The 24988-nt window shown below is 42.7% G+C and overlaps 1 protein-coding gene across 4 annotated transcripts in view; it reads right to left on the bottom strand.

Annotated features, from left to right (window-relative positions):
• Nucleotides 1-4963: 4963 nt before the first annotated feature.
• PLD5 (phospholipase D family member 5) overlaps nucleotides 4964-24988 on the bottom strand; it is a 411506-nt gene continuing 391481 nt past the window's right edge. For all 4 annotated transcript variants that reach the window (XM_047841563.1, XM_047841564.1, XM_047841565.1 and 1 more), the window contains 3 exons: nucleotides 23638-23806; nucleotides 14217-14331; nucleotides 4964-6074 (listed from right to left, as the gene is read on the bottom strand). In XM_047841563.1, the coding sequence (XP_047697519.1) occupies nucleotides 5818-6074; nucleotides 14217-14331; nucleotides 23638-23806 (541 nt within the window). In that variant the 3' untranslated portion in view covers nucleotides 4964-5817. The remainder of the gene's footprint in view (nucleotides 6075-14216; nucleotides 14332-23637; nucleotides 23807-24988) is intronic.

Here is a 24988-nt window from a genome sequence, read left to right as displayed (position 1 = left end):
TGAATACTTATGTGGGGAAACTCTAAATTAGAAACCAGGTCGGGGTGCGGCTCAGTCGGTTAAGTGTCCAACTTCAGCTTAGGTCATGATCTTGCGGTCCATGAGTTTGAGCCCTGCATTGGGCTCTGTGCTGACAGCTCAGAGCCTGGAGCCTGCTTCAGATTCTGTGTGTGTGTGTGTGTGTGTGTGTGTGTGTCTGCCCCTCCTCTGCTTGTGCTCTGTCTCTCTCTGTCTTTCAAAAATAAATAAACATTAAAAAAATTAAAAAAAAAAAAGAAACCAGGTCTGTCCATGTTTCTGTCTTACGAAGAGTGCAGAATTTCTCGACCATTCCTAAGATTATTTCACCCATGGAAGACAGGAGAGTCCATAATGGAATTGACAATTTTCAGCATGTCTGAGGCCAGAAGGAGCAGGTTTGATAGCCAGATTTTGTCCAAGGAGAATTTTTTCCTTACTAATTTTTCTATGAAGTAAAAATAAATCATCAATAATCTTCACCCTTCCTATGATTTAATTGGCTCCATACACAATTGTCTCTTATTAGAATGTTAAGCAGATTTTTTTTTTAAGCATGCAATTTCAGGATTCAGAAACTGCTGATAAAATCAAATCATAATTGACTATTGCAGATTCATCAAGTTGGCTTTATTAAGCCTTTGTTAAACTCTTAAATGACAGCTTTAAAAAAGTATGCTTCTTCAGAATTTCTCTATCTACAAAAGGGGTACCCACTGTGAACTTTCTTTCAGAGATAAGGCATCTCAAATCCAAGTTACTCTAGCAAATCAGTACCACTGCACTCTGTGTGGGTCTTGTGAAAGGAACTGTAGTAACCACTCCCAATGAGTTGGCGTGAGTAGGCCCTCAACTTCTGAGTGGCCACACAGGAAGAGAATTTGTACATTTGGAGGAGTTGGTTTGGATGGCTTTCAAGGAATCCTCCAGACCTGAGATTCAGTCTGGGTCTGGTGAGCAGACACCAGGTGTATTTGATTATGGGTAGAAGCTTGGAAGGAATAGAGTGTGGTGGGTGGGGAAATACGTGAGACTTGTATCCACACATATCTGTTCTGTCACAGGGAGAGAGTGTACAGTCTGGAAGCTGAGGAGAAAAATAAATGCCTCATCTCACAGAAGGAAAAGACCATATAATATTTACTTATGAAAAAAATCGAGCATTTGGTTATATGAAAAGCTTGAGAATTTTAATGATTGCCCCCAAATTCAGCCCTTTATCACACCGATTTATTTAGGGATCTTAAGGTTAATAGTATAGATATGTCCAGGTACAACTTTATCCTATTTACATAAAGAAACATTAAAAATCCAAGATATCCTTTGTAACAGAATCAGAAGTTTAGTAGTTGAACATAACAGAAGAAAATGCAGAATAGCCTACTAAGTCTCCCATTTCTTTCCAGCAAATTGCCAAAGGAAGCGGACATGGTCGGTGACCTTTTTTAGAACTCTGTAAGTACCAGACTGCTTGCTGATGGGTCAAAAATAAGAAAGTTTGGTTTTTACTACTTCAAGAAGCTTCTAAAGAATACCTATCTAGTCACCATAAAAGCAATATCTTCATAATTCAGCCACTGGTGAGAATTCTCTCAAACGAGAAAGGCAGACAATGAACTGGGGTTGACTTCGGGGCTATTAAAAATCCTCTGTCAATTTAAATCAATAAGGTAAAAATGATGAACAGCTATTTGGTTATCAGCATAAAAAAGAAAAAGGAAAAAAAAAAGCTAAATCATAGCAAATGGAAAAATGCTGAATATGGATTCATTTATCCACCCTACCTTAGGCCAAATGGACATTATATGAATCTCTCCTTCAAAAGGCTTATAATAAAGTGCAGCAGTTCATTGAGAATAAGTACAGAAATCCAAAGAATTGAACATTCGTCCACAATGGAGCTGTTCATTAGGGACTGAGTCTGAATAACCAATAGCAAAGTCTCTTTCATTGCAGAAGGTAACTGTTCCATCACAAGTGAAGGCAGCTTTTTACATCCCTTAAGTGTTGATGATAATGGGATGAATTCTGGACAAAGTCACACAAGTGATTATACATATGAAAAAAAGGCAGATTCTGGGGTAGAATTCCTGAGACAGACGGACCCTGGGTCTGATCTTATCGAGAAATTCTTATAGTCTTTTTATTTTGTTTTGTTTTTCCCTGGAATTTAGCTCAATAGAAGTTTCTAAAAACAAACAGAGAACTCAGAATGAATCAGTCACTTGAAAATAGCCACAGGCTGGTGGGAAACGGGCTTCTGTCAGTCCCAGGTTCAGCGAGGCACTTTGAACAAACCAGCAACTGCAGTGACAAAACACAGTTTTCTAAGGGCGAGATCAACCAACAATGTGATCACACCCGTCTCACCAAGAGCCACTTGAGAAGTGAGACAAACAATAAAACAGATACAGCCCGAATAGAAAAAGGTGCCCAGATCTCCACAGACACAGTGTTCACAGCTCTTTTGTTTCTTTTACTGGGTCTGCTTTGACTTTTAGATACCAGTTTCCATTCTATGTTCCACGGGACTTTGAAGTCTGCCAGCATCTCTTTACGAGGTCCTTTAAGGTGGGGACATTTTCAGTGTGCCTCGCTTCTGTCATTTTCAGGTACTTAAAGTGTGGCATTCACAGAGCATGGATATGATCCAGAAGATTCCACTTCCTCTCCGGTGGTTTGATAAGCTGTGATTCAGCGGATGCACTGGAGGCCAGCGACAGCACAGAGGAGGCCAACAGTGCTGATGTTTGACGGTGTGTGTCAATGACTTGGGGGTGGTCAGCACTGGGTGGCTTAGGAGGAGAGCAGGCTACATGAAAGCTGTTGACACTGACACATGTTTTTGACCGGGAGACCCACGAGAAGTTCTTACTGGACCACGCGGTAAGCGTAAGTGTTCTCACAGAGTGAATCACCGTTTAAAATCAATGCTTGAGAATAAATAAGGCACTAGGTTGATGTAAGTGGCACAGGAATCTAAACTACGGTCTTGAATGGTGTTTGCATTCTTTTTCCCCTTTGGGAAATAACTCCTGGAATATTTATGGAGGAAAAGAAACTGGAGGTTAGGTTCCTCTTAATTTCTGGCAAGGACATCTGTCAGATTGTCTTGAATTAAAGTGTTTTTGTTCTGCTTTGCTTTTTCTCTTGGGAAATAACTAGTGGAGAGTGTGTTGGGGAGGGGGTGGGATAGAAGTTGTCTGTTTTGCACAGACACAGAGTCGGAAAGAGAGGAAGGCCACTTTTAGGAGGGTAGATAAAGCATCCAAATGCAAAAGAAAGTTCTGCCAAATTAAATGTTCTGTTAGGAGACATGGGCCCATTTATGACACTCTCTGTTCAGGGGCTGTTTTCCTGGCTGCCTGGAGGCCAGTGCTGTCTCCTGAAGTCAGCGACCTGGCTGAGGGGGGTAGACCGCTGGGTCAGGGGGCTCTGCTGCTGCTGGTGCTGGTGGCACAAAGTCCCGGGACACAGTTCCTGGTGCCACTGTATTGATGGGCTCAGAGGGAAATGGCAATGGTGGCCATTTTATAAAGGATGCCATTCTCTCCTATCACATGTGGAAGTGAGGGACAATGATAGGGGCCCCATTACGCCAAGCCAACGCTTGTCCCACAGCTGTGACACACATTCCGGGTGATACTTGAGAACTAACAAGGAGGCAGCGACACCTCTCCCCTTCGATGCCCTTTTCAAACCTAGCCCCGGTTGCTTTTCTTTGCCCAGAATGGAACTTGGTATGTTTGTCTCCATGCCTACTCTTTGCTTGTTCTTTTTTCTTCCTTTTGAAAATAATTTCCAAAGCCACCTTTATTTTACTGAGATGATTGGCAGGGTAGCCACCTACTCAAATAAGGACTGGGTATACGGTCAATATTTAGAATCTTATGGCCCGGCCATTATTGGTGAAGAATTTTGTTAAGAATCGTGCGCTCTCTCCCAGCTCTCTTCACTGGCCAAATATCCAGTAAAGCCTACCTTGGGAGCAACAAGAAAGGAACTACGTGACCACTAGCTAACAATGGCCCTTCCACAACCAATCAAACCCACTGGATGAGATTCATAGGTTCTTCCATGACTCTACCTGGTGAAGTAGAAAGCAAGTCTCTAGATACACAAAATAATAGAGATTGTTTTTCCCTGCTCTGAAAACACATGTATATGCCGGTCATAAGGAACGATCCCCAGCACAATGTCTGGCTTCATGTGGATGTTATTTATGCCGAAGTGACCCGACAAAATGCGCCATCAAAATGATGATGACAATCCTAATCTCCAGCGGGGTTTTCAAGTTACTGTGTTCACCCACATTTGCGGCTGGAGGCTATGGATTTGTTTTCCCCTGTAGGTTCTCTGGGAGAACCTGGTATGGATTATATCAGGATACCACAAAGATTATTTCAAGAAAAAGATTATACATCACAATGCTTAGCATTTATATAGGTTCTTTTGATTTCAAAACAAGTTATAAATATTTCCTACCGTGACAACATCCACGCGAGGTAGGTGAGTATTACTGTCCCTACGTTACCAATAGAAACACGAGGCCAAGGAGTGCAGGACTCTGTCCCAGGTCCTAGAGAGTCAGGAGCAAGCTTAAGACTGGCTTCCTGATGGCCACCTGCTCTGAGCTCCAAAGAGGCCATGCCTGTCTCTAGTGTGGCAACAGTCTCCATGAATATAGGGTTATATATTGTATAGATATAAAACAGCAACACACAACGACATTCTAGAACAATAATCCAATATTTTTGTTTCTTAGTAAAATATGTTAAGCACAGTATTTAAATTGCATTTCTCTGAAAAGCATTTGGTATATTAAATAGCTCTATAAAGCTTTGCTGGCATACCCTTAACAGCATAATGAATGATTCTGAAGAAATTAAAGTCCACAGATGCATAGAGATCTTTCCTTTATAATACCAGAAGCTAAACAAAAATGTGAAAAACTACTTTTATTCTCATAATGCAGACTTAATAGTTTGCTGGATATTAGCAGGCAGCTACATAATTTTTCTGAGCTTGAGAGAAAAGATACATATTGCTGGCTGTGGTTTTAAACTACCAATTTCACGGGGAAATGTGGTTGAAAGGTGAAAAGTAAAGACTGCCATCTCCATTGAGTATCCCCTCTGAGGAATCCCTACATTTCCAAAAGATGCCGTCAGACTCGGAACTCACATCGAGGCGAAGACAGGGGCGCCGCTAATAAGAACATTTTCTGCCAGGAGAAAATGATACGAAATAAATGGAGTGGTATCAGAAGAAGACGAACAAGGAGGCGAAAGGGTGCTTTTCAAGAGCGCTGAGGCTGGCATGAGATGTCAGCTGTTCATGCTCAGACGACTGTACAGGTCTTGGAGACGGTTTACAGAGCAAATACTTGGCTCGATCGGTCTCTCGGCTGGGGTGAAAGCCTCACTCACCTCGCTAAGAAGGGTGTGAAAGCGTTTACCTCATGCTAAGCTTCGTAAGAATGGAACAGGTAGGGCAGCAGAAAAAGTTCTAAAACTAGGAAGGAAGAGGCATCAAAGTCTTAAAATCTGTATGCAAACGTAAAAACTAACTTCCAAGCTGAAAGGACATTCTCTGTCAGGAGTCACAGGTACAAAAAATCCTACACTTAGTGTACACGCCGCTAAGATATTGTTAGATAAGATATTACATGGCGTTCGGAGAATATTTCTTTGTGAGTGTGCTTTTTTCCCTAAAAAAAGACATATTAAATTGGTTTTCTCTCCTCAAGTCCTTTGTATAGAAATAGGAAACACGAGCTGTCCCGGCAGTCCCTTCACATTATACGCTGGCGGGGTCCTTGGTGCTGGCACCGTACGTGGCACTTTTGTTTGAGGCGGGTTTGAGTCTGAACAGGCTGGAACAGTTAGGCTGTTTGGTCGGCTGCAAGGTCCTGGCGTAGGGCGAGTACCAGTCCCGCTCAAACACATCCTTAAGCTGCTTAATGATGCTCCTGTTGTTCCTCACATCTGCCTGGTTGATAACGAGGCCCGTGCCAGCGTTCTGGGTAAAATCGTTCCCTACCCAGTCAAAATTGCCTGCGAACAAACAAAGGAGACAGTGGCACGGCGTTAAGATCACTGGGGAACATTCCGCATTTAATGAAACACACAACAGACTCTATTAAAAAAAAATAATGACAAGGAGACTGAATTGTGTTGACAGCTCAAAAAAAAAAAAAACTCCAAGAGGCCTTACATATGGCATATTAATATTTGCATATTATTTTGGCATTTTCTTCAGCTTTGCTCAACTTGAAACTCAAAACAAGGAATCTGTTGTTTTTTTTTTTTTGTAAATGTTATTTCTTATTGACATTCACAAGACACACTAAATACAGCAATATTGAAAATATATAGGAATACACTTAAAAAGCCTGTGAGCAATTACTACCTTCTCAAAGAGACGACATCTAATCCACATGTACAAATGAGGGATACTAATTACAGTGCCCAGAAGCTTGCATATTGAAGAAAAAGCTGAAGGCAGAGAAGGAGAACCCGTTCCTATCTGGATACACAAAGCCCTCCTTGCCTGGGCTGTAAATCATTTCCTGGGTCCAGGATCTGGCTCCTTGGCCCAGGCATGGAGGCAGTTGTGATGATAGTAGGCTCCCCAGCACGACTGTCTGGTGATACGTGGTGGATTAGTTTGCTAGGTCTACTGTAACAAAGTTCCACAGATTTGGTGGCTTACATGACAGCAATTTGTTGCCTAATAGTTCTGGAGGCTAAAAGTCCAAAACCAATGTGTTGACAGGGCTGGTTCCTTCTGAGGGCCCGGACAGAGAATCTGTTCCAGGCTGCTCCTCTGGGCTTCTGCATGGCCAGTTTCTCCCCTGTGTGTCTTCACATTCTCTTCCCTCTGTGCATGTCTGTCTCTGTGTCCAAATGTCCCTTGTCTATGAGGGCACCAGTCAAATCAGATCAGGGCCCATTCCGATGACCCCATTCTAACTTGATTATTACCTCTGCAGAGATCCTGTCTCCAAATAAGGTCATATTCTGAGGTACTGGGACTTCCAACATATGGATTTGGGGAGGACACGGTTCAGCCCATAGCAGGTAGTAAGGCTGGAATCTGTCCAAGAAGGGACTAATTGTATCTACGTCACTCACATGTAGTTCATCTTCTAGGCGAGAGTAGATAAAAGACAAGACGACCCCAGAGTGCCATATGAATCTCCTGTCTTGCCATCCATCGGGGAGAGGGTTCTAGCAGGAGAACAGTACCAATAAATGCACATTTACTGAGTGTCCAATGTCTACCAGGTACATGGGGCCATGTTATTTCTTCTGACCATTTCTTAGGGACCATGATATAAACCAGAATATGACAGTCCCTGACTTCAAGGGGTCCAGGAAGGAAACACAATGATTATAATATAAAGAGATGTAGGTATACAATGCCACAAGGGTCAGAGAAAAAGAACTTCTAACTCTGGCTGGATGAGTCAGGAAAACATTTTATTGAGGGTAAGGTTAAATTCTTTACTACACAAATGGCAATTGACGGATGTACAGAAACTCATTGCTTTGGAAATTAGAAAGCCACACCCCCAAAGGGATGTGGACTAAAATGTGATCAGGATCTTGGAGCATGAGGTGGAAGAGTTAAGGATAAAGTCATGATATAGGGGCCTTCGAGAGGGAGAAGAGCTCTCCTTCATTAAGTGCCTAATATGAGCAAAGTGCTAGGCTTGGCATTTGTATCCATTATCTCACAGAGTTGGTAGGATTTACGCCTACTCCACAGATGAGAAGCCTGAGGCTCAAAGAGGTGAACAGATTTTCCTGTCACATGGCTAATCAATGATGGACCCAGATCTCCACAATGTATAATACAATAAATGAAGCAGTGTCCTCACTAAGGAAGATTTAGCTGCATCAAGACTGACAAAATGATTTCAGAAATTACCACCAGCCTGAGTCTGGTCTAAGCTCCCAAATCTGTGCTCCTCTTTGGTCCAGAGCTGTTTTCATAAAGAAAACTGAAGGCTTTTTAAGTGTAGAGCTTGATCTCCAGTCCCTCTGCAGCTCTTCAGCCATAGCTGCAGGGATATTTGCTGAATAAGACAGTAGGCATCCTTGACCCAAGGCCGGCCTGGCAGCCATCTGTGGGGGAAGAAACATCCACAGAGAGCTGATAGGTGTTCCTTCACAACGCCCATCCTGTGGGCCCCCTGCCGCTCTCTGGAGTCCCCACACGTATCAACTCCCTTTTCCGTATGGCACCACAGGAGGCTGTTCCCCTGTCTCTCATGAGTTTATTCCTCAGGGCCTAATACCAGGTCCCTAAATCAAATATTATCAGCATAGAGAAAGAACTCTTCCTTCTCTTTTCTATCTCTGTCCTCCATCTCATACTGTCTCCCTGCCATACCCCCAAACACCACACCGACACTATTGATAGCTTCATGATAGACATAACTGTGGATGAATTTTACTGTTATAAATTAGTGAACTGTCTGCCGAATGGTTCACAATACTGAGTGGGAGTCTCTTTGCCAGTGGTGTGTTTCTGACCACGTGCTCTCAGACACATGGCCACGCTCAGAGGCTCTGTGCCAATGCTCAGCGCCAGCTAAATACAGGCTTGGACTTCCTAGACTGGGGATTAGTAGCTGCTGCAGGTTAAGAGTTATTTTGGAGCCCGCTGGCAGGCAGTGCCTTCTATCCATTCCATCAACGGAAGGACTTGTGGATAAGACCCTAAAGTCTCGTGCCTGCAGCTGGGCGCCAGGAAGTGAATTCATTACATCAATACAGTATCTCCAATATTCACTGCAATCCTATGAGGTGATAATACAAAGTCCATTGTACTGACGAGGAAATTAAGGCGCAGAAAGGTTAGGTAATTTGCCCGAGACAGGAGTGAAAACGTACCAGAGCCGAGTTTCAAAGTCAGCTCTGACCCCACAGCCCACCCTTAACTTCTGTTCCATGTCACCTCCAAGCCTAAAGGCCAACTGTGCATTTTCCCTGGGGACTTCAGCATCAGCTGCTCAGCTGGAGCCTCGGACCACACTGAACTCCACTCATTTGTGGACCATGCTCTCTGAAGAGCACAGACGTGGAAATGTGAGGAGAGGGGAAGACAAGGTGGGGGAGAAGTGACAAGATTTTGGAGGCTTATTCTGTGAGATTCAGGTTTCCCTTCAGCACAGTGATGGAGCCAAGATCCTGCACCTTTGATCCTCCAAAGCTTTACTGAGGTTCTTCTCAGGAACTGCAGCCTGAGGCAGCTTTCCCAAGGTCTACAGAGGACGTCCTCCACCAGTGTGACCATTTCCCACCTTTCACTTCCTCATGGTTTGGCTAAACTTCAGAATCATGGATGTGCTCCAATATTTTCTGGGACACTGTTGCACCCAGGCCTGAGACTGCCATTTCCGCTTCCAGAATGCAGGAGAACTGTAGTGCCATCCCCAGGTATAGACGAGGGTATAGATAAGCGTTTAGACAAGCTCACCGGGAAGGTGTATGGGCCTTCAACAAGATTTCTGAGTGCCTTCACCTAACATACCACTCCATCAGCCCTCAAACAATTCAGACCAACTTCTGGACAAATTTGCCAAACTAGACTCAAATATAGTCTACAGAATTCAAGGTTAGAGAGAGGACACCATTTGGGGAATCTTCTGAAAGTCCTGCAAAGATTTAATGAGCTATAATTCCATGCAAGGATTAGTGTGGGTTTTTCTTAATTTCGCATCCTCAGCAGGTGTCTGAGTGACGACTTAAGAGATTTCCAGAACATGCTGATAATTATTTAAATTATCAATGAATTTTCTCTCCGGATGCTCTTTAAATATTTTTATACAATAACTATGCTTTGCTCTAGGGAATTAATGTTTTGCTAAAATGCTGTGTGTAAAATGAACTCATTTAAAATTGAATTATAATAGAGCTCCAGAAATAGACCCACGTAAATAAGTCAGCTGATCCTGAGAGAGGAGCAAAGGCAATCAAGGGAGCAAAACTATCCTTTTCAACAAATAGAAATATTTGCCAGAATAACTGTACATGGGCGTGCGGAAAATGAATTCTAGACACTGACCCTTTCACAAAAATTAACTCAAAATGGGTCACAGACCTAAATGTAAAATGCAAAATTATGAAGCTCCTGGAAGATAACGAATAAGAAAATCTAGATGAATTTGGGTTTAGTGATGAGTTTTTAGATACGACACTGAAGGCACGATCCAGGAAAGAAATCATTGATAAGCTGAACTTCATTTCAAGTTAAGATGTTTACTCTGTGAAAGACACTGTCAAGAGAATGAAGAGATAACGCACAGATTGGGAGAAAATATTTGCAAAAGATGCATCTGATAAATGATTGTTATAATTATACAAAGAACTCTTAATACAGGTTCTTTTAAGAAAGAAAATGAAAAAGAAGAAAATGAAAAATAAGAAAAAGAAGAAAATGAAAAAAGAAAGAAAATGAAATAAGAAATAAGAAAGAAAATGAAAAATATGATTAAAAAATGGGCCAAAGACCTCATCAAAGAAGATACTCAGATGACAAGGTAAGCATATAAAGAGATGCTCCACATCATATTATGAAGGAAATGCAAACTAAAAGCAATCATTAGCTACACTACACACGTATCAGAAGGGCCCACATCTGGAACTTGGACAACACGAAACGCTGGTAAGAATGTGGACCAATAGGAACTCTCGCTCACCGCTGCTGGGAACTGACAACTGTAGCGCCACTTTGGGAGACCGGAAAGCTCACCGCTGCTGGGAACTCAAAATGGCAGAGCCACTTGGGAAGATAGGCAGTTTCTCACAACACTAAACATAATCTTACCATACAATCCTGCAATCACGCTCCTTGGTATTACCCAACAGGGTTGAACACATGTCCACACAAAACCTACGTGTGGATGTTTATAGCAGCTTTATTCATAATTGCCAAAACCTGGAAGCAGCCAAGATGTCCTGAAGGTGAATGGGTAGGTGAGTGGATAAAAGAACTGCGGCAGATCCAGACAATGGAATACTACTCAGTGCTAAAAAAAATAAGCTATCGAGCCATTAAAAGATACAGAGGAAGTTTGGGGCACCTGGGTGGCTCTGTCAGTTAAGTGTCTGACTTCGGCTCAGCTCATGATCTCATGGTTCGTGGGTTCCAGCCCCACGTGGGGCTCCGTACTGACAGTGGGGAGCCTGCTTGGGATTCTCTCTCTCTCTCCCTCATTCTGCCCCTGCCTGACTCAAGCTTTCTCTCTCTAAAAATAAATAAATAAACTTAAAAAAATTACAGAGGAAGCTTAAATGCATGTTACTAAGTAGAAGAAGCCAATCTGAAAAGGCTACCTACTATGATTTTGACCACATGATATTTTGGAGAAGCTGAAACTCTGAAGACTGTAAAAAGATCAGTGGTTGTCAGGAGTTATGGGGAGGGAAGGATGAGTAGGTGGAGCACAGAGAATTCTTGGGACAGTGAAGCTACTCTATATATTCCACATTTGTCAGGACCCATAGGATGAATGGCATCAAGAGAGAACCCTAATGTCAACAATGGACGTTGGGTGATGCTGATGTGTTAATGTAGGTCCGACGTATAATGTAGGTTATGAACAAATGTACCGCTTTGGTGGGGGATGTTGATAATGGGGCAGGCTGTGTGTATGTGTTGTGGGGGGCAGAAGGATGTGAGAATTCTGTATTTTCTGCTCGATTTTGCTGTGAACCTAACTGCTCTAAATAATGAAAGTCTACTTTAAAAATGTAATATATGGAGGAAGGTACCTGGGTGGCTCAGTAGGTTGAGCATCTGACTTTGGCTTAGGTCCTGATCTCGCAGTTCATGGGATGGAGCCCTGTGTTGAGGATTCTCTCTTCCTCTTAAGGCCCTCTCTCTTCCTCTCCCTTTGCCCCTCTCCCCTGCTTGCATGCACACTCTCTCTCTCAAACAAACAAAAATGTATTCTATGGGAAGAAGAAGAGAGAGCCAGAAATCCATATTTACTAAGGATTTAGACAGATGCGAGACAGTGTTTGTAGGTTTTCATATATTATCTCATTTAATCCTTGTATCACCACCAAAGGGTAGATGCTGTTATCCCTATTTTATAGATAAGAAAACAGAGGCACACAGAGGCTCAGAGAGATCACGTGACTTTCCATCATCTTCCAGCTTCCAGTGCCAGTGCTTGAATTCAAACAGAAGTTTTTGTGACTCCAAAACATTTAATTCATTAAAAGAACTTTAGGACACAGGTGCCACATAACTGCTCCAAGTACACATGGCACTTTAAGTAAACCCCACAGGTAAAATATCCAGATCTGAGTTCCTAATCCAACTGTGCCTGAAACCTGATCCATCCCTGTATTTTCCAATGATTGAGCCCGAAATTCCCAGTTTTGATGAAATGATTTTGAGTCCGTTTTTGTCACTTGCTTAAAAAGAAGCTGATTCATTCTACTCTCCGTAAGCTGATGAACATGAGAAAATCCAAACTATTACATCTTAAGCCACTGAGAGGGACAGCACGAATAAAGTAACATTCTCATATCCTAAAACAGCTTGAATAATAGACATTTAAAAAAATTCCAATCCTCTCTTCTCCTAATGTGGCCACATAACTATCCGAAATGGAAAAAGAACACCTTTCTAGAAGGCAGGATGGAGTAACTAACTGTCCAGTGGCTGACGGCAGTGTCTTCCTCTGGTTCCAGGGTGGGGGTGGGGCTCTGGGTGCCTCGGATCCTAGAACTCGCTCTTCTTCACATCTGCATGTTTAAGTCAATTCCTGTCTGATGGTCCTCATTTCTAAACTGCAGGTGATAAAGGCCACCCTCCCTATCAGCAAATGAGATAGGGGCGCCTGGGTGGCTCAGTTGGTTAAGCATCTGACCTTGGCTCAGGTCAGGATCTCACAGTTGGTGAGTTGGAGCTCCGTGCTGGGCTCTGTGCTGATAGCTGAGCCCGCTTCAGATTCTCCTGTTCCCCCCTTTCTCTGCCCCTCCCCTGCTTGTTCCAAAAATAAATAAACACTAAAAAAAAAAAAAAAAAAAAAAGCAAATGAGATAAAGTGGTTTACAAAGCACAAAGGGCATATTCCACTCACTCAGTGAATGGGGCAACACCCATATTCCATATTCTTTCATTCCACACACGTTTTTCTTTTCTACTTGGAGACTGCCACTTCATCTTTACAGTAATAGCCACGCTGCTGTTTTGTGATTTATGTACCTTCTTTTATAGATAATAATTTCCACTCTGCAGTTGATGGTACCAATTAAGGGGTTACCCTGGACTCACCCACACTGTAGGAAAGGAGAACAGATCCGACACACGAGTAAACAATTCCACCAGGAGGTATGATTTCTGCATCTGGGTTGTGAAATTACCTTACAAATAAAAACTAGGGTGCCTGGGGGGTTTAGTCGGTTAAGCGTCCAACTCTTGATTTCAGCTCAGTTCTCACAGTTCGTGGGGTCAAGCCCTGTGCACATGAGGAGGTGCACTGACAGCACAGAGCCTGCTTGGGATTCTCTCTCTCTCCCTCTCTCTACCCCTCCCCTGCTCGTGCTCTCATCCTCTCTCTCTCAAAATAAATAAATAAACATTTTATAAATAAAAATAAAAAAATACACGAATCAGGTATTATCTGCGTGCCAGCGGTTTTAAATGTGCAAGGCGCTTTGCAGATATCATTCCACTTAAATTTCACGGAATGAGGTAGAAACTATTATTAGCCCCATTTTGCAGATGAGAAAACTGAGGTGTAGACAGCTTAAGTAAATTCTCCAGGGTTAGACATTTATAAAGCGGCAGAGGTGGGACTGCTGCCCAAGACGTGCTCCGTTTGGCACCGAGCGGCCACCACGTCTGCTGCTGTAACTCACGACAGGTTGGCTGTGGTAGGTGGGTGGGAAGGGACCCCTGTGCTCATTCGACCACCAGGACTCACTTTTGATGAGCCATTTGCCTCCTCACCTATCGAATGAGGCAAGGAGACCAAAGAATTTCCGAAAACACTTACAAAAAACATCTCCTGTGGTGTCCTCGCGCTTGAACCAAGCCCTAGAGGAGATGTTCAGTTCAAGAGCTCTTGGCCCTCCCCCTCCTGTTTCCTCCAGGGCCCCACGGGGTACGGAAGAGCACAGTCGGACCGCCGCTGACCCGCACTGTCCCCTGAGGAGGCTGACACCTACCAATGTAAGCTGCGCCGTCTGTCACCATGTACTTGTTGCGATTTAACTTAGGAAAGGCGTGATCTTTTTGTTCTTTTGTAGCACAAACATTCTCTCTCTCCAGATCAAAAAACTTCTGTAAGACACAAAAATAAACCCATTCATAAAGCAGGTGAATAGACAACATTTTTGGCTTTGTGCAAGAGCACAAGAGCGTGTCTTATCCAAACAGCCGCAGCAGACCTCATACTGGGTTATTAAAGCCACAATCTTGTTTCTTCATATAGAGGAAGCTATTTTTGTTCTCAAGCCTATATGGGCGACAAGAGAGAAAATTAGCGTGCTCAACTAGGTCTATAATGAACGCTTTGAAGCTGCAAAATGAACACAAAATTCATTCTTTCACCAGGGCGAGGGCCAGACGTTGGTTTAATTCTCATTGTCATATTCATCAGGGTGCAGTAGCATCTGAAGTCGGCCTCAGGGCGCTTTCTGTCATGCACACCGATGAACTGAATGAATATTCCTTTGTGTTGCATACATTATAAGAAGCAGCAGGCTCGTGGCAATGACTAGCTGATTAAGCTGGGGATTTGCAAAGGTCAAAAGAGATTTTTGCCAAAGGAACAAATATTTTCCATCTAAACACCTAGGTCTACAAGCTCTTTTAATAAGCAAATCAAAAAAAAAAATCACTTCAACCCAGGAATCCTGAATTTCAACTTTAATGTGACCCGAAAAGCACCTGAGGCCCGGGATGTGGGGGCTGACACTGTGGGGGGTAGGCGGGCTGGTGCCTCTGGAATCTGCTGGAACTGGTAGCTGCTTAGATGAGGACTGAACTGTGACAGAGCTCACAGAATACACACCATCAAAGGTGAGGTCTCAAATCTCCACACCGGAACAGGCTGAGCATTTTCAGCACTGTGTGTGGGATCTTCCTGGATTGAATGTCTTACGGCTGTGGGATCATGCGTGTTTGAAGGAAAGAGGCAGAGAGAAAAATGAGATGCTACCTAGAAATGGAGACATCATTTAGTTTGAAAACTGTAACTGTCTGGGGCTCCTGGGCGGCTCAGTCCGTTAAGCACCTGACTTTTGGTTTCAGCTCAGGTCATGATCTCACAGTTTGTGAGTTTGAACCTCGCATCGGGCTCTGCAACTGTCAGTGTGGAGCCTGCTTGGGATTCTCTCTCTCTCTCCCTCTCTCTGCCCCTCTCACTCTCTCTATCAAAGTAACTAAACTAAACTGAACTAAATGGAACAAAACGAAAACTGTAAGTGTTCCAGTTTGGCTTGGGGAAACAATGATTGGTCTTCCCCTTCGCCCAAGGGTGAGAAAGGAGTGATAAACTGGATGATCACCAAGGTCCCCTGCAGCCCTTGAAAATTCTATTCTGATTTTCTGCAGATTCCTTGAGATCAATGGTGCACAGGCCAAAATCTACTCCCCAAGAACTGTCAGTTGCACATCACAGAGGACAGTGTTACCTGGGGCCACATTACCATGATGATAGGTAATGCTGCATCAGTTCCCTTTCTTCCCAGTTCCTGTCTCCTGCAAAATCTGTGTCATTTGGAGGGCTCACATATAGCCACGTTGTGTGGACTCTTCCCATGGACTTGATTACCTGTGAATGCTCTTAAGTCATAGTTATATATCTGTGAGGTCCTGTGATACCCACCTGTCATTCCGTAAGAGCAGTCACCCTGCTCAGACATTCTATCACAACACATGTCCACACAGTCTACCGCCTCCTTTTGAGGAAAATATTATTATGGAATCACGATGGATGTAAAAAAGAACAAAATATATATCCTAATTTAAGTTGGGGATGTCATCGCTGCTTGAGGCTCTACGGATAACCCATTTGCTCTAGAAAGCTGAAGATGCCCAAAAGAGGGAGACAGCTTTATCTGGGAGACTAAAGTGGCAGCAGAAATCATACTGTATTCGCTGACATACTACTAAACACCTAATATGCTGTAGGTGACAGCAAAGACTTTTCAAAAGTGATTTACTTTTTAAATGTTTTTCAAAGTTTATTTAGAGAGAGAGAGAGAGACAGAGAGAGAGAGTCAGTGAGACAGGGAGAGAGAGAATCCCAAGCAGATTCCACAATGTAAGTGTAGAGTCCAATGCAGGGCTTGATTCCATGAATGGTGAGATCATGACCTAAGCCGAAATCAGGAGTCAGACACTTAACCGACTGATCCACTTATGAATTTATTAAAAAATAAAAGCCTAGCTGACAGGGGCAATTCTGTGAATGCAGTCTGTTTCCCATGAGTCCCCTCATGGACATAAATCCCCCCAAGCCAAGGATAGGGGTGCCCACTCCTCCGAGGAGAGAGATTCCCTGCCTCACTCCCAGGTTGTCTGCTTTATCAGGGCTTAAAGACTCCAGAAGACATGCTTCACTCAAGGTTCCAATGCCCACTTGACTTGGAAAAGCTCTCACCCATCTGTGTTCTAGATGTAGGGCCCGCAGGCTTCATTCCCACCCAGGCTTATCTTGATGCTTAGAAGTGCAGGGCCTGGCTTCCATGAGGACCAGAGTCTCTGTTTCATGAAACGTCCAATGGTGAACTATTAATGTTTGGTTCATTCAAGTAATGAGACCATGAGTGTTTGCAAAGATGGAGCTAAGTAGAGAATAAAATAATGGATTCTACTTTCCTTGTAATTTCTTGCAAGTCATAAATGAGAGCACTAATTTCATGATGGAGATTTCAACTGACAATGGCTTAGAGAAGAGATAGGAGCAAATGCACCATGTGTGATGGGCCCCAGACATTTCCCCCTCTGCTTCTGCTTGTATTAGTCATATCTTCTTATTTTCTGTATTCAGATGCTTTGACATTTGGGTCCTGCTGAGCCTGGAGGGATTGCCCTTCTGAGGACTGGCTAATTCCTAGAGATAGCAAACAACTTGCCTGTGAGCACACTTCTCATATGTAAACCAAACAGTCCAGGGACCATACCCAGAACCACCTCCTTTATGGGCTCTCACACTCTGGGTCACTATCCGTCTGCTCTAATCACCCCAGGGTCAGGTGCCAGGCAATCAGGGACAGCTCCTAGGCCCAAGGGCCCACTGAAATTATTCAAACTTGCCGATCCTAAATTGGCTTACCCTGCTTGCCTGTTCCACCACCACGTAAACCAAACAAAGGCCCTTGTCCATATTTCCCCTCACTCCTGCCTTATGCCCCCTTCTCTTGAGATCTATGGGTAAAACAAACTATTTTTGCAATGGCTGTTGTCTTCTGATCCATGGATGTTGTCACACCTCAATCATCATTAAAGTTATATTTTAAAACATTGTGATATCTGGTAAGTCTGATTATGGCACCCCTCTAAGTGCAAGCATACTGTACTCTGAGTAAATGACTTCCCCTAAGAGATTCTTCACCCCTCTCCAAGCACATCCCCCGTTTGAGAAAATGGCAAAAATGACTCCACATCCACCATGTCTTGGACATGGGCTGTGTTCCCTCCACTCACTGGTTCCCATAGAGCCTTCCTAAACCATCAGCTCCCTTTTTTATTTCATCCATCCATCCATCCATCCATCCATGCATTCCACATATATGCTTTGAATGCTTTGTGCCAGCATCATGCTAGGCCCTGGGAATACGATGGTGAACCTATTCACTGCCATGCAGCCTCACATGCCACTTCGGTTATCTGGAAAATGCTATCCCTGCAGATGAAACAATCCCCAGCATTCTCTTGTCCATGGAAAGGTACTGAACACAAACTGACTCTATTCTCCTGGTTCTCTGCCTGGTTTCCTGGGTCCATCCAGTGTTTCCTATAATCCCTGATATCTGATTCCAAACTAAAGTTGGCGCCCTGATGCAACTCCTGGTTATCACACTCATTTGCAAACCTGGCACGGAAAATAGACCTACAGTAGTAATCACAGACCTGTTGTTATTTCCATTTTATCGAGAAGTAATTGACGTCTATCACTGCATAAATTTTAGTTGTACAGCATGATGTTTTGATTTACATATATTGTGAATGATGATTGCAATAGGTGCAGCTAACAGCCATCTTCTCATACATTGTATCATACAGATACAATACAAAGAAAAGAAAAGAAAAGAAAAGAAAAGAAAAGAAAAGAAAAGAATGAAGAAAATTTTTTTTCTCTTTGTGATGAGGACACTTTGGATTGATTTCCTTGACAACTTTCCTACGTATCCTACAGCAGCATTAGCGGAAGTCATCACGTTGTACATTATATCCCTAGTACTTATCTTGTAACTGGAAGTTTGTACCCTTTGACCACCTTGCTTCAATTCCCCCGCCTCTCACCCTCCCCCCCCAACACCTCTGGTTACCACAAGTCTGATCTCTTTTTCTATGACTTTGTGTGCGTGTGTTTTAATTTTGGATTCCACATACAATTGATATCATACAGTATTTGTCCTTCTTTGCCTGACTTATTTCACTCAGAATAATGCCTTCAACGCCCATCTATGTTGTCACAAATGGTAGTATTTCCTCATTTTTATGGCTGAATAATATCCCATTGTATATATATACCACAACTTCTTTATCCATTCATCCACTAACGGGCACATAGGTTGTTTCTGCGTTTTGGCTACTGTGAATATTGCTGCTATGAACATGAAGATGCAGATACACTTTTGAGTTAGTGTTTTGGTTTCTTTGGGATATACTTCCATAAGTAGAATTACTAAATCACATGATGTTCTATTTTTAATTTGTAAAGGATGCTTCATACTGTTTTCCATGGTAGCTATACCAATTTACATTCCTACCGTGAATTCCCATTTCTCCACATATTCACCAGCATTTGTTACCTCTTGTCTTTTTGGTGATGGCCATTCTAAAAGGCATGCTGTGGTATCTAATAATGGTTTTAATTTGCATTTCCCTAATGACTGGTAATGTTGAGCATCTTTTCATGTACCTGTTGGCCTTCTGTCTATCTTCTTTGGAGAAATGTCTATTCAGCTCCTTTGCCCATCTTTAAATTGGGTTATTTGCTATCGAGTCATATGAGTTCTTGATGTATTTTGGCTATTAACCCCTCATCAGATATGTGGTGTGCCAATATTTCCCCCCCTTCCATAAGTTGTTTTTTCACATTGTTGATGGTTTCTTTTGTTGGCAGAAGCTTTTTAGTTTGATGTAATCCCATTTGCTTATATTTATTTTTGATTTTGTTGCTTGTACTGTAGAGGTCCTATCCAAAAAATTATTACCCTAATCCCTGTCAAGAAGCTTTGTTTCTGTTTTCTTCTAGTAATTTCATGGTTTCAGGTCTTACATTTATGTATTCAATCCATTTTGTGTTACTTTTTATGAGTGGTGTATGATATGGGTTCCGTTTTATTCTTTTACATGTGAATATCCGGTTATCTCAGTACTATTTATTGACAAGGTTGTTTTTTCTCCATTGAGTATTCTTGGATCCCTCGAAAAATATTAGTTGGCTGTATATGCTTGGGTTTATTTTTGGTCTCTTGATTCTATTCCATTGGTCTATTTGTCTGTTTTTATGCCAGTACCATACTTGACGACCATAGCTTTATAGTATAGCCTGAAATCAGAAAATGTTCTAATTCCTTCTTTGTTCTTCTTTCTCAAGATTTCTTTGGCTATTCAGGTTCTTTTGCAGTTCCATATAAATTTTTCAGTGTTTTTTCTACTTTCTACATCTAAAGGATGCCATTGGAGTCTTGATAGTACTGCATTGAATCTATAGATCGATTTCGGTTGTATTGACATTTTAACAATATTACTTCTTCTAATATCTTTCCATTGTTTTGTGTTGTCTTTGATTTATTTCATAAATACCTTAGAGTTTTCAGTATAGAGATTATTCACCTCCTTAGTTAAATTTATTCCTAAGTATTTTATTGTTTTTAATACCAGTGTATATGGGATCCATTTCTTTATTTCCCTTTCAGAAATTTCATTGTTAGTGTATAGAAACATTACTGATTTTTTGTGCTAATTTTGTATTTCTGTAACTTTGCAGAATTCATTGATTAAATATAACATTTTTTTTTGGCGGAGTCTTTAAGATTTTCTATATATAAAGTCATGTTGTCTGCAAACTGACAATTTTGCTTCTTCCTTTTCGATTCTGATACTTTTTATTTCTTTTTCTTGCCTGATTGCTCTGGCTAGGACTTCCAGTACTATGTTGAATAGGAGTGGTAAGAATGGGAACCCTTGTCTTGTCTCTGATCTTAAAGGAAAACTTTTCATCATTGAGTATGATGTTAGCTGTAGGTGTCATAGACCTGTTTCTACTTCTAATACTTATTTGTGAACTCAGACATGTGCATGGCTACCTCAGTTTATAAAAACCAGTAAAATGGAAATAAAAATTTCTATTTTATCAATATTACCAGAATGTTAGGAAGATTAAAAGGAAATATATGTGGGAAGCATGCTTTTTTTTGAAATTTATAGTAAATTCTAGAATTTTATGTCTTTAAGTTGTTGATAATTTCAACTTTTAAAAAATATTTAATGGCATGATTGAGTTAAAAAACATCTTATCTGATATTTTTGTTGATCCTCAGAGATACATCAGTCAGATGAGTAGCCTCTTAGGTCTTTGAGCAGATATAAATATGATGTTTTTAATATAGATAGGAAAGACAAAAAAACCTTTATAACTTCAATTATTTGTTCTACTTGCTGACTATACAGTATGAAGTTTAAGAGCCCAGTCTCTGGAGTTAGAAAGACTTGTATTGAATCTCTCTCCACTATTAACTAGTGTCCTGGAGAGAAATTATTTAATTTCTTCAGGCTTCACTCTCAATGTATGTACAATGGGAAGATTTCCCACTTCATAGTGTGGTTATGAAGATTAAATAGTACATACAAAGTATTTAACGCAGTGCCTGTCTAAATGTCTATACTCATGAATATAACCAATTCCTTCATTTGTTTAAAAAATATTAAGCACTCACTACATCCAGGCAATGTGACGTGAGATGCTGCCATAACAGCAGCAATAAAAACTTAATAAAAGATGTGGCAATGGTTTATCCCATGGGCAGCAGGCAGCAAGGAAATTGGTATTGCAGGATGGAAAGAATGGAGACCCATGTTAATGCAGTGGAAAAGTACTTGGTAAGACCATAACCTGCACTGATTTGGAAGGAAGACTAAGCACCCCCAAACCTTTGGCTACAGGGCAACGGATGGGAAAACAAATTGTTAACAGTGTATATGGGTCATTACTAGTGCTTTTAGGAAGTTAGTAGAGGAGATAAATGAACTCAGAGATGGATTTGCTGGCTTGCAAGCACATATGGAAGAGAACAGCTACACTAGAAATATGGTATTTCAAAGGGCTGGAAAAACTGTGCTGGAAGCCCAATAGTAGAAAAGAAATTTGAAGAATGCTTTAAGTGGCTAAGACTCATTTACGGGGACACACAGGGAGCTCAGTCGGTTAAGCCTCTGACTTCAGCTTAGGTCATGATCTCATGGTCTGTGAGTTCAAGCCCTGCATCAGGCTCTGTGCTGACAGCTCAGAGCCTGGAGCCTGCTTCAATTCTGTCTCCCTCTCTCTGTGCTCCAACCCCCCATCATGCTCACTCTCTCTCTCTCTCAAAAAAAAAGACTCATTTCTGCAGCAAAGATCAGATAACTGAAGTAATCATAATTGGTATAATCTTCCCACCCAAGTCTGATGACCTGAATGAAGCCACCGTTAATAAGAAGAGACAGAAGGGGGGAGGGGAGAGGAAGAGGAAGGCTGACGCAGAGGTATATGGGAAAGGAAGCATGATTAGTGAAGTTTGGGAATTATGTACAACAAAATCTTTGGTTGTGGCTACTAGTACTTGGAAATGAATAGAAGCAAACAAATCAGAAGCCTATTATGTTTCTGAGAAAATTGCATTGCCAGAGAAACCATGAGCTAGAACCAAAACCTCCTTTAACTGTTCACGCTGAAAACAACCTTGGGAGCTGGCACAGGAGGACTTCACTGTACCTGCCCAGAAGGATTTTACAATCACTTGGACCAGTGACTGCTGAGTGTCCTCTCCTGAATGGGAGTTTTTACTGTCCTTCTCCTGTTCCTGTTATGTAGGGAGGAGGCAACTTCAACCTGGGTCTTGGGTCTCATAGGAGATTGTTGTTTTGTTTTTAGTTTCTGTTTATTGAACTATGAAATGCCATATCCAGATTTGCTGTCCAGTCCTGCACATCACTAGGAGGTCCTGAACTTTGAGCTGTGCAAAGCCACACTCATAAGCTGTCTCTGCCACTGAATGTGGACAGGTGAGTGACTTCTGAGCAGCAGAATGAAGGCTAAAGGGATGTTCACCACCTCCAGGTCTAACCCATAAATGTCTCCTGGGAAGCCCTCCAGTTTCTCTCTCCTTCTGATCGACCTTGGGATGTTGAGGCTCAGGACTATCTTGGAAGGTATGTTTCAGAGTGGATGGTGGTGCCCCTGTCATCTTGGGTCCTTAAATGCTGCATGGAGCACAGACCCATCACCTAGAAGGGTGCCTGGCAGAAAGTAGGATCTTGGGGTATATATTTTTAATGTTTATTTATTTATTTTGAAAGAAAGAGAGAGAGTAAGCAGGGGAGGGGCAGAGAGAGAGGGATAGAGAATCCCAAGGGAACTCCTCACCATCAGCACAGAGCCTGATGCAGGATTTGAACCCGCAAACTGTGAGATCATGCCCTGAGCCAAAATCATTAATAAGATGTTTAACTGAGTGAGCCACCCAGGCACCCCTCTCAGGGTACTTTTGCTGAATGACTGCAGTGGAGGCTGGAAAATGTAAGCCCTAAAGGACTAGAGGGCATTAGTCAGATAGAGCATGGAGGAGAAGAGTGTTATGGGCAGAGGGAACAGCATGTACAAAGGCCCTGAAGTGAGAAAGAGGAAGTCACAGGTAAGGACCCAAGGAAAGTCAAACATGAGCTAGGGAGTTACCACACTGAAAGTAATACCAATTCCCAATCTTGCCCCACTCAGAGTAGGCAGATATGGATTAGCATGTGGCCCCGGGGGCTGGAACAAGGGCAGGAGCTAAGCCAGGGGCACGTTGGGGCTGGGGGAGGCTGTGCAAGTGCATGTGACCTCACTGAGGTCATGGCCTTAGAAACTGGAATGGCAGGCAGGAGAACGAGGCAGACCCAACAAAGTGGAGAGGACACCACGGGCAGTGTATAAAAACAGGGCAGGGCCAGGAGGCACCAGGAAATGTGGGATCCAGGCTCCTTTTCTCGAGAGTGTTTGTCTTGAAACATTACTTCTCCTACTTTTGAAGTGCTTTTTCACTATCAGAGACTGTTATCCTGGTTCTTACTTGGCAGTTTACATGAGTGCAAATGCTCATAGCTTTCACAGATGTGTAGAGGGAATCAGCCCTTTTTATTTAATGATACATAAGCCAATGTCATACTTACAACTTTCAAACTGCAGTTGGCTATTTCAGTGCAAATAGCCTTAAGAGATGAAATAAAGTTAAACGTAAGGGGGTCTGTTTCCTTCCAGAAGCTTATCAGGAGTCGAACTTTAACGCTTCGCAAAACTAAGGCTTCTCTGATTTTCCCATCCAAGTCTGGCCAGTAAGTCCTGCAGAAATAATACCCATGTGGATAAAAACAAAGAAAATAAGTTAGCTGGGGGAAAGTAATTTACTAGACTACAAAGAGCATTTATATATTAACCCAATCGTTACTGCTTTCTGTAAATGACTTGATTGGATATTTGGAAAGAGGCTTTACTGGGTCCTGCCCCTGCCTAAAACGTGTTCTCCCACCAGCAGGGCCTCAGGGTGTGTGGGGGGAGTATGCGGACAGGTTGGCCTCGACCGTGTGCTACCCTCGCCACACTTGCACCCACCTCCAGCTGGACCTTAGCTCACACGTGTGCAAAGAATCAACTTTCCAACAGAGTTCCAGTTCGGAGCCTCGAGCACCTCTTTGGTCCCCAAATGCTGCCTGAACCCCTCTTCTTTGGAAACTGCCCCCCAAATGAGCTTCTGCTCTGGTCATCCCCTTACTCTTACTTCCAGTTGCCTTCCTCTCTCCTGACCAAGCCCCCAGCTACTCTGGCCCTTGGACTCCTCCATCAGGCAAACAGTTTCTCCTGGAGGCTCAGCCTCTTCCCTCAATCCTTAGTCTTCTGCCTTAATTAAATCCTGACCAGAGACTCTCCAGAAGTCTGGCCATGTATTTTTCTACGAGAGTTTGCCCACTTAGTGTAAGAAGTGGGGTCAGCCCCCCACCAACACACACAATGTCACTTCCAGAACTGTCATTCAATTCTCATTTAAGAAGAAAAAACAACAAAGGAAGGATAAGCCCCAAATCTCTGTCTCCCCTCGGCCCTGACAAACCTTGTTTGTTCACTTGTTCACATCTTCCCCTAGATCCAGGCCAACTCAGTTTGGACTAATAAAGTATTATTCAAAACATTAGCCTGTTGGCCTCATGATCACTGCACCTCCAAAGTTCTCCTCTTTATATTGGACTGGATGCAGTTCTGCAGCATCCCATACTCTGGGAAATCCCCACTGACCATGTTCTTGCCCCGCATGGGCCCAGCCCGGTGACCCTCTCACTCTCCTGCTCTATCAGCTTTGGGTCCCCTTTCTGGCCCAGCCTAACCTCAGTGCCGATTGCCTGAAGGACACCTGCCCTGATCCTTCCTCTTAGCTCTTGGTAGCATCTAAATCCTGGCTCAGAGCCTCACCTAGCCACACACATTGGTCTATTACAATGGTCACAAAGCCGAGGATTACTGAACAAAGTC

Source organism: Prionailurus viverrinus, chromosome F1 (assembly GCF_022837055.1).
Source record: "Prionailurus viverrinus isolate Anna chromosome F1, UM_Priviv_1.0, whole genome shotgun sequence".
NCBI classification, from domain to species: Eukaryota; Metazoa; Chordata; class Mammalia; order Carnivora; family Felidae; genus Prionailurus; species Prionailurus viverrinus.
The sequence above is the reverse complement of the archived record's forward strand: the minus strand, read 5'-3'. Positions and strand labels throughout refer to the sequence as shown.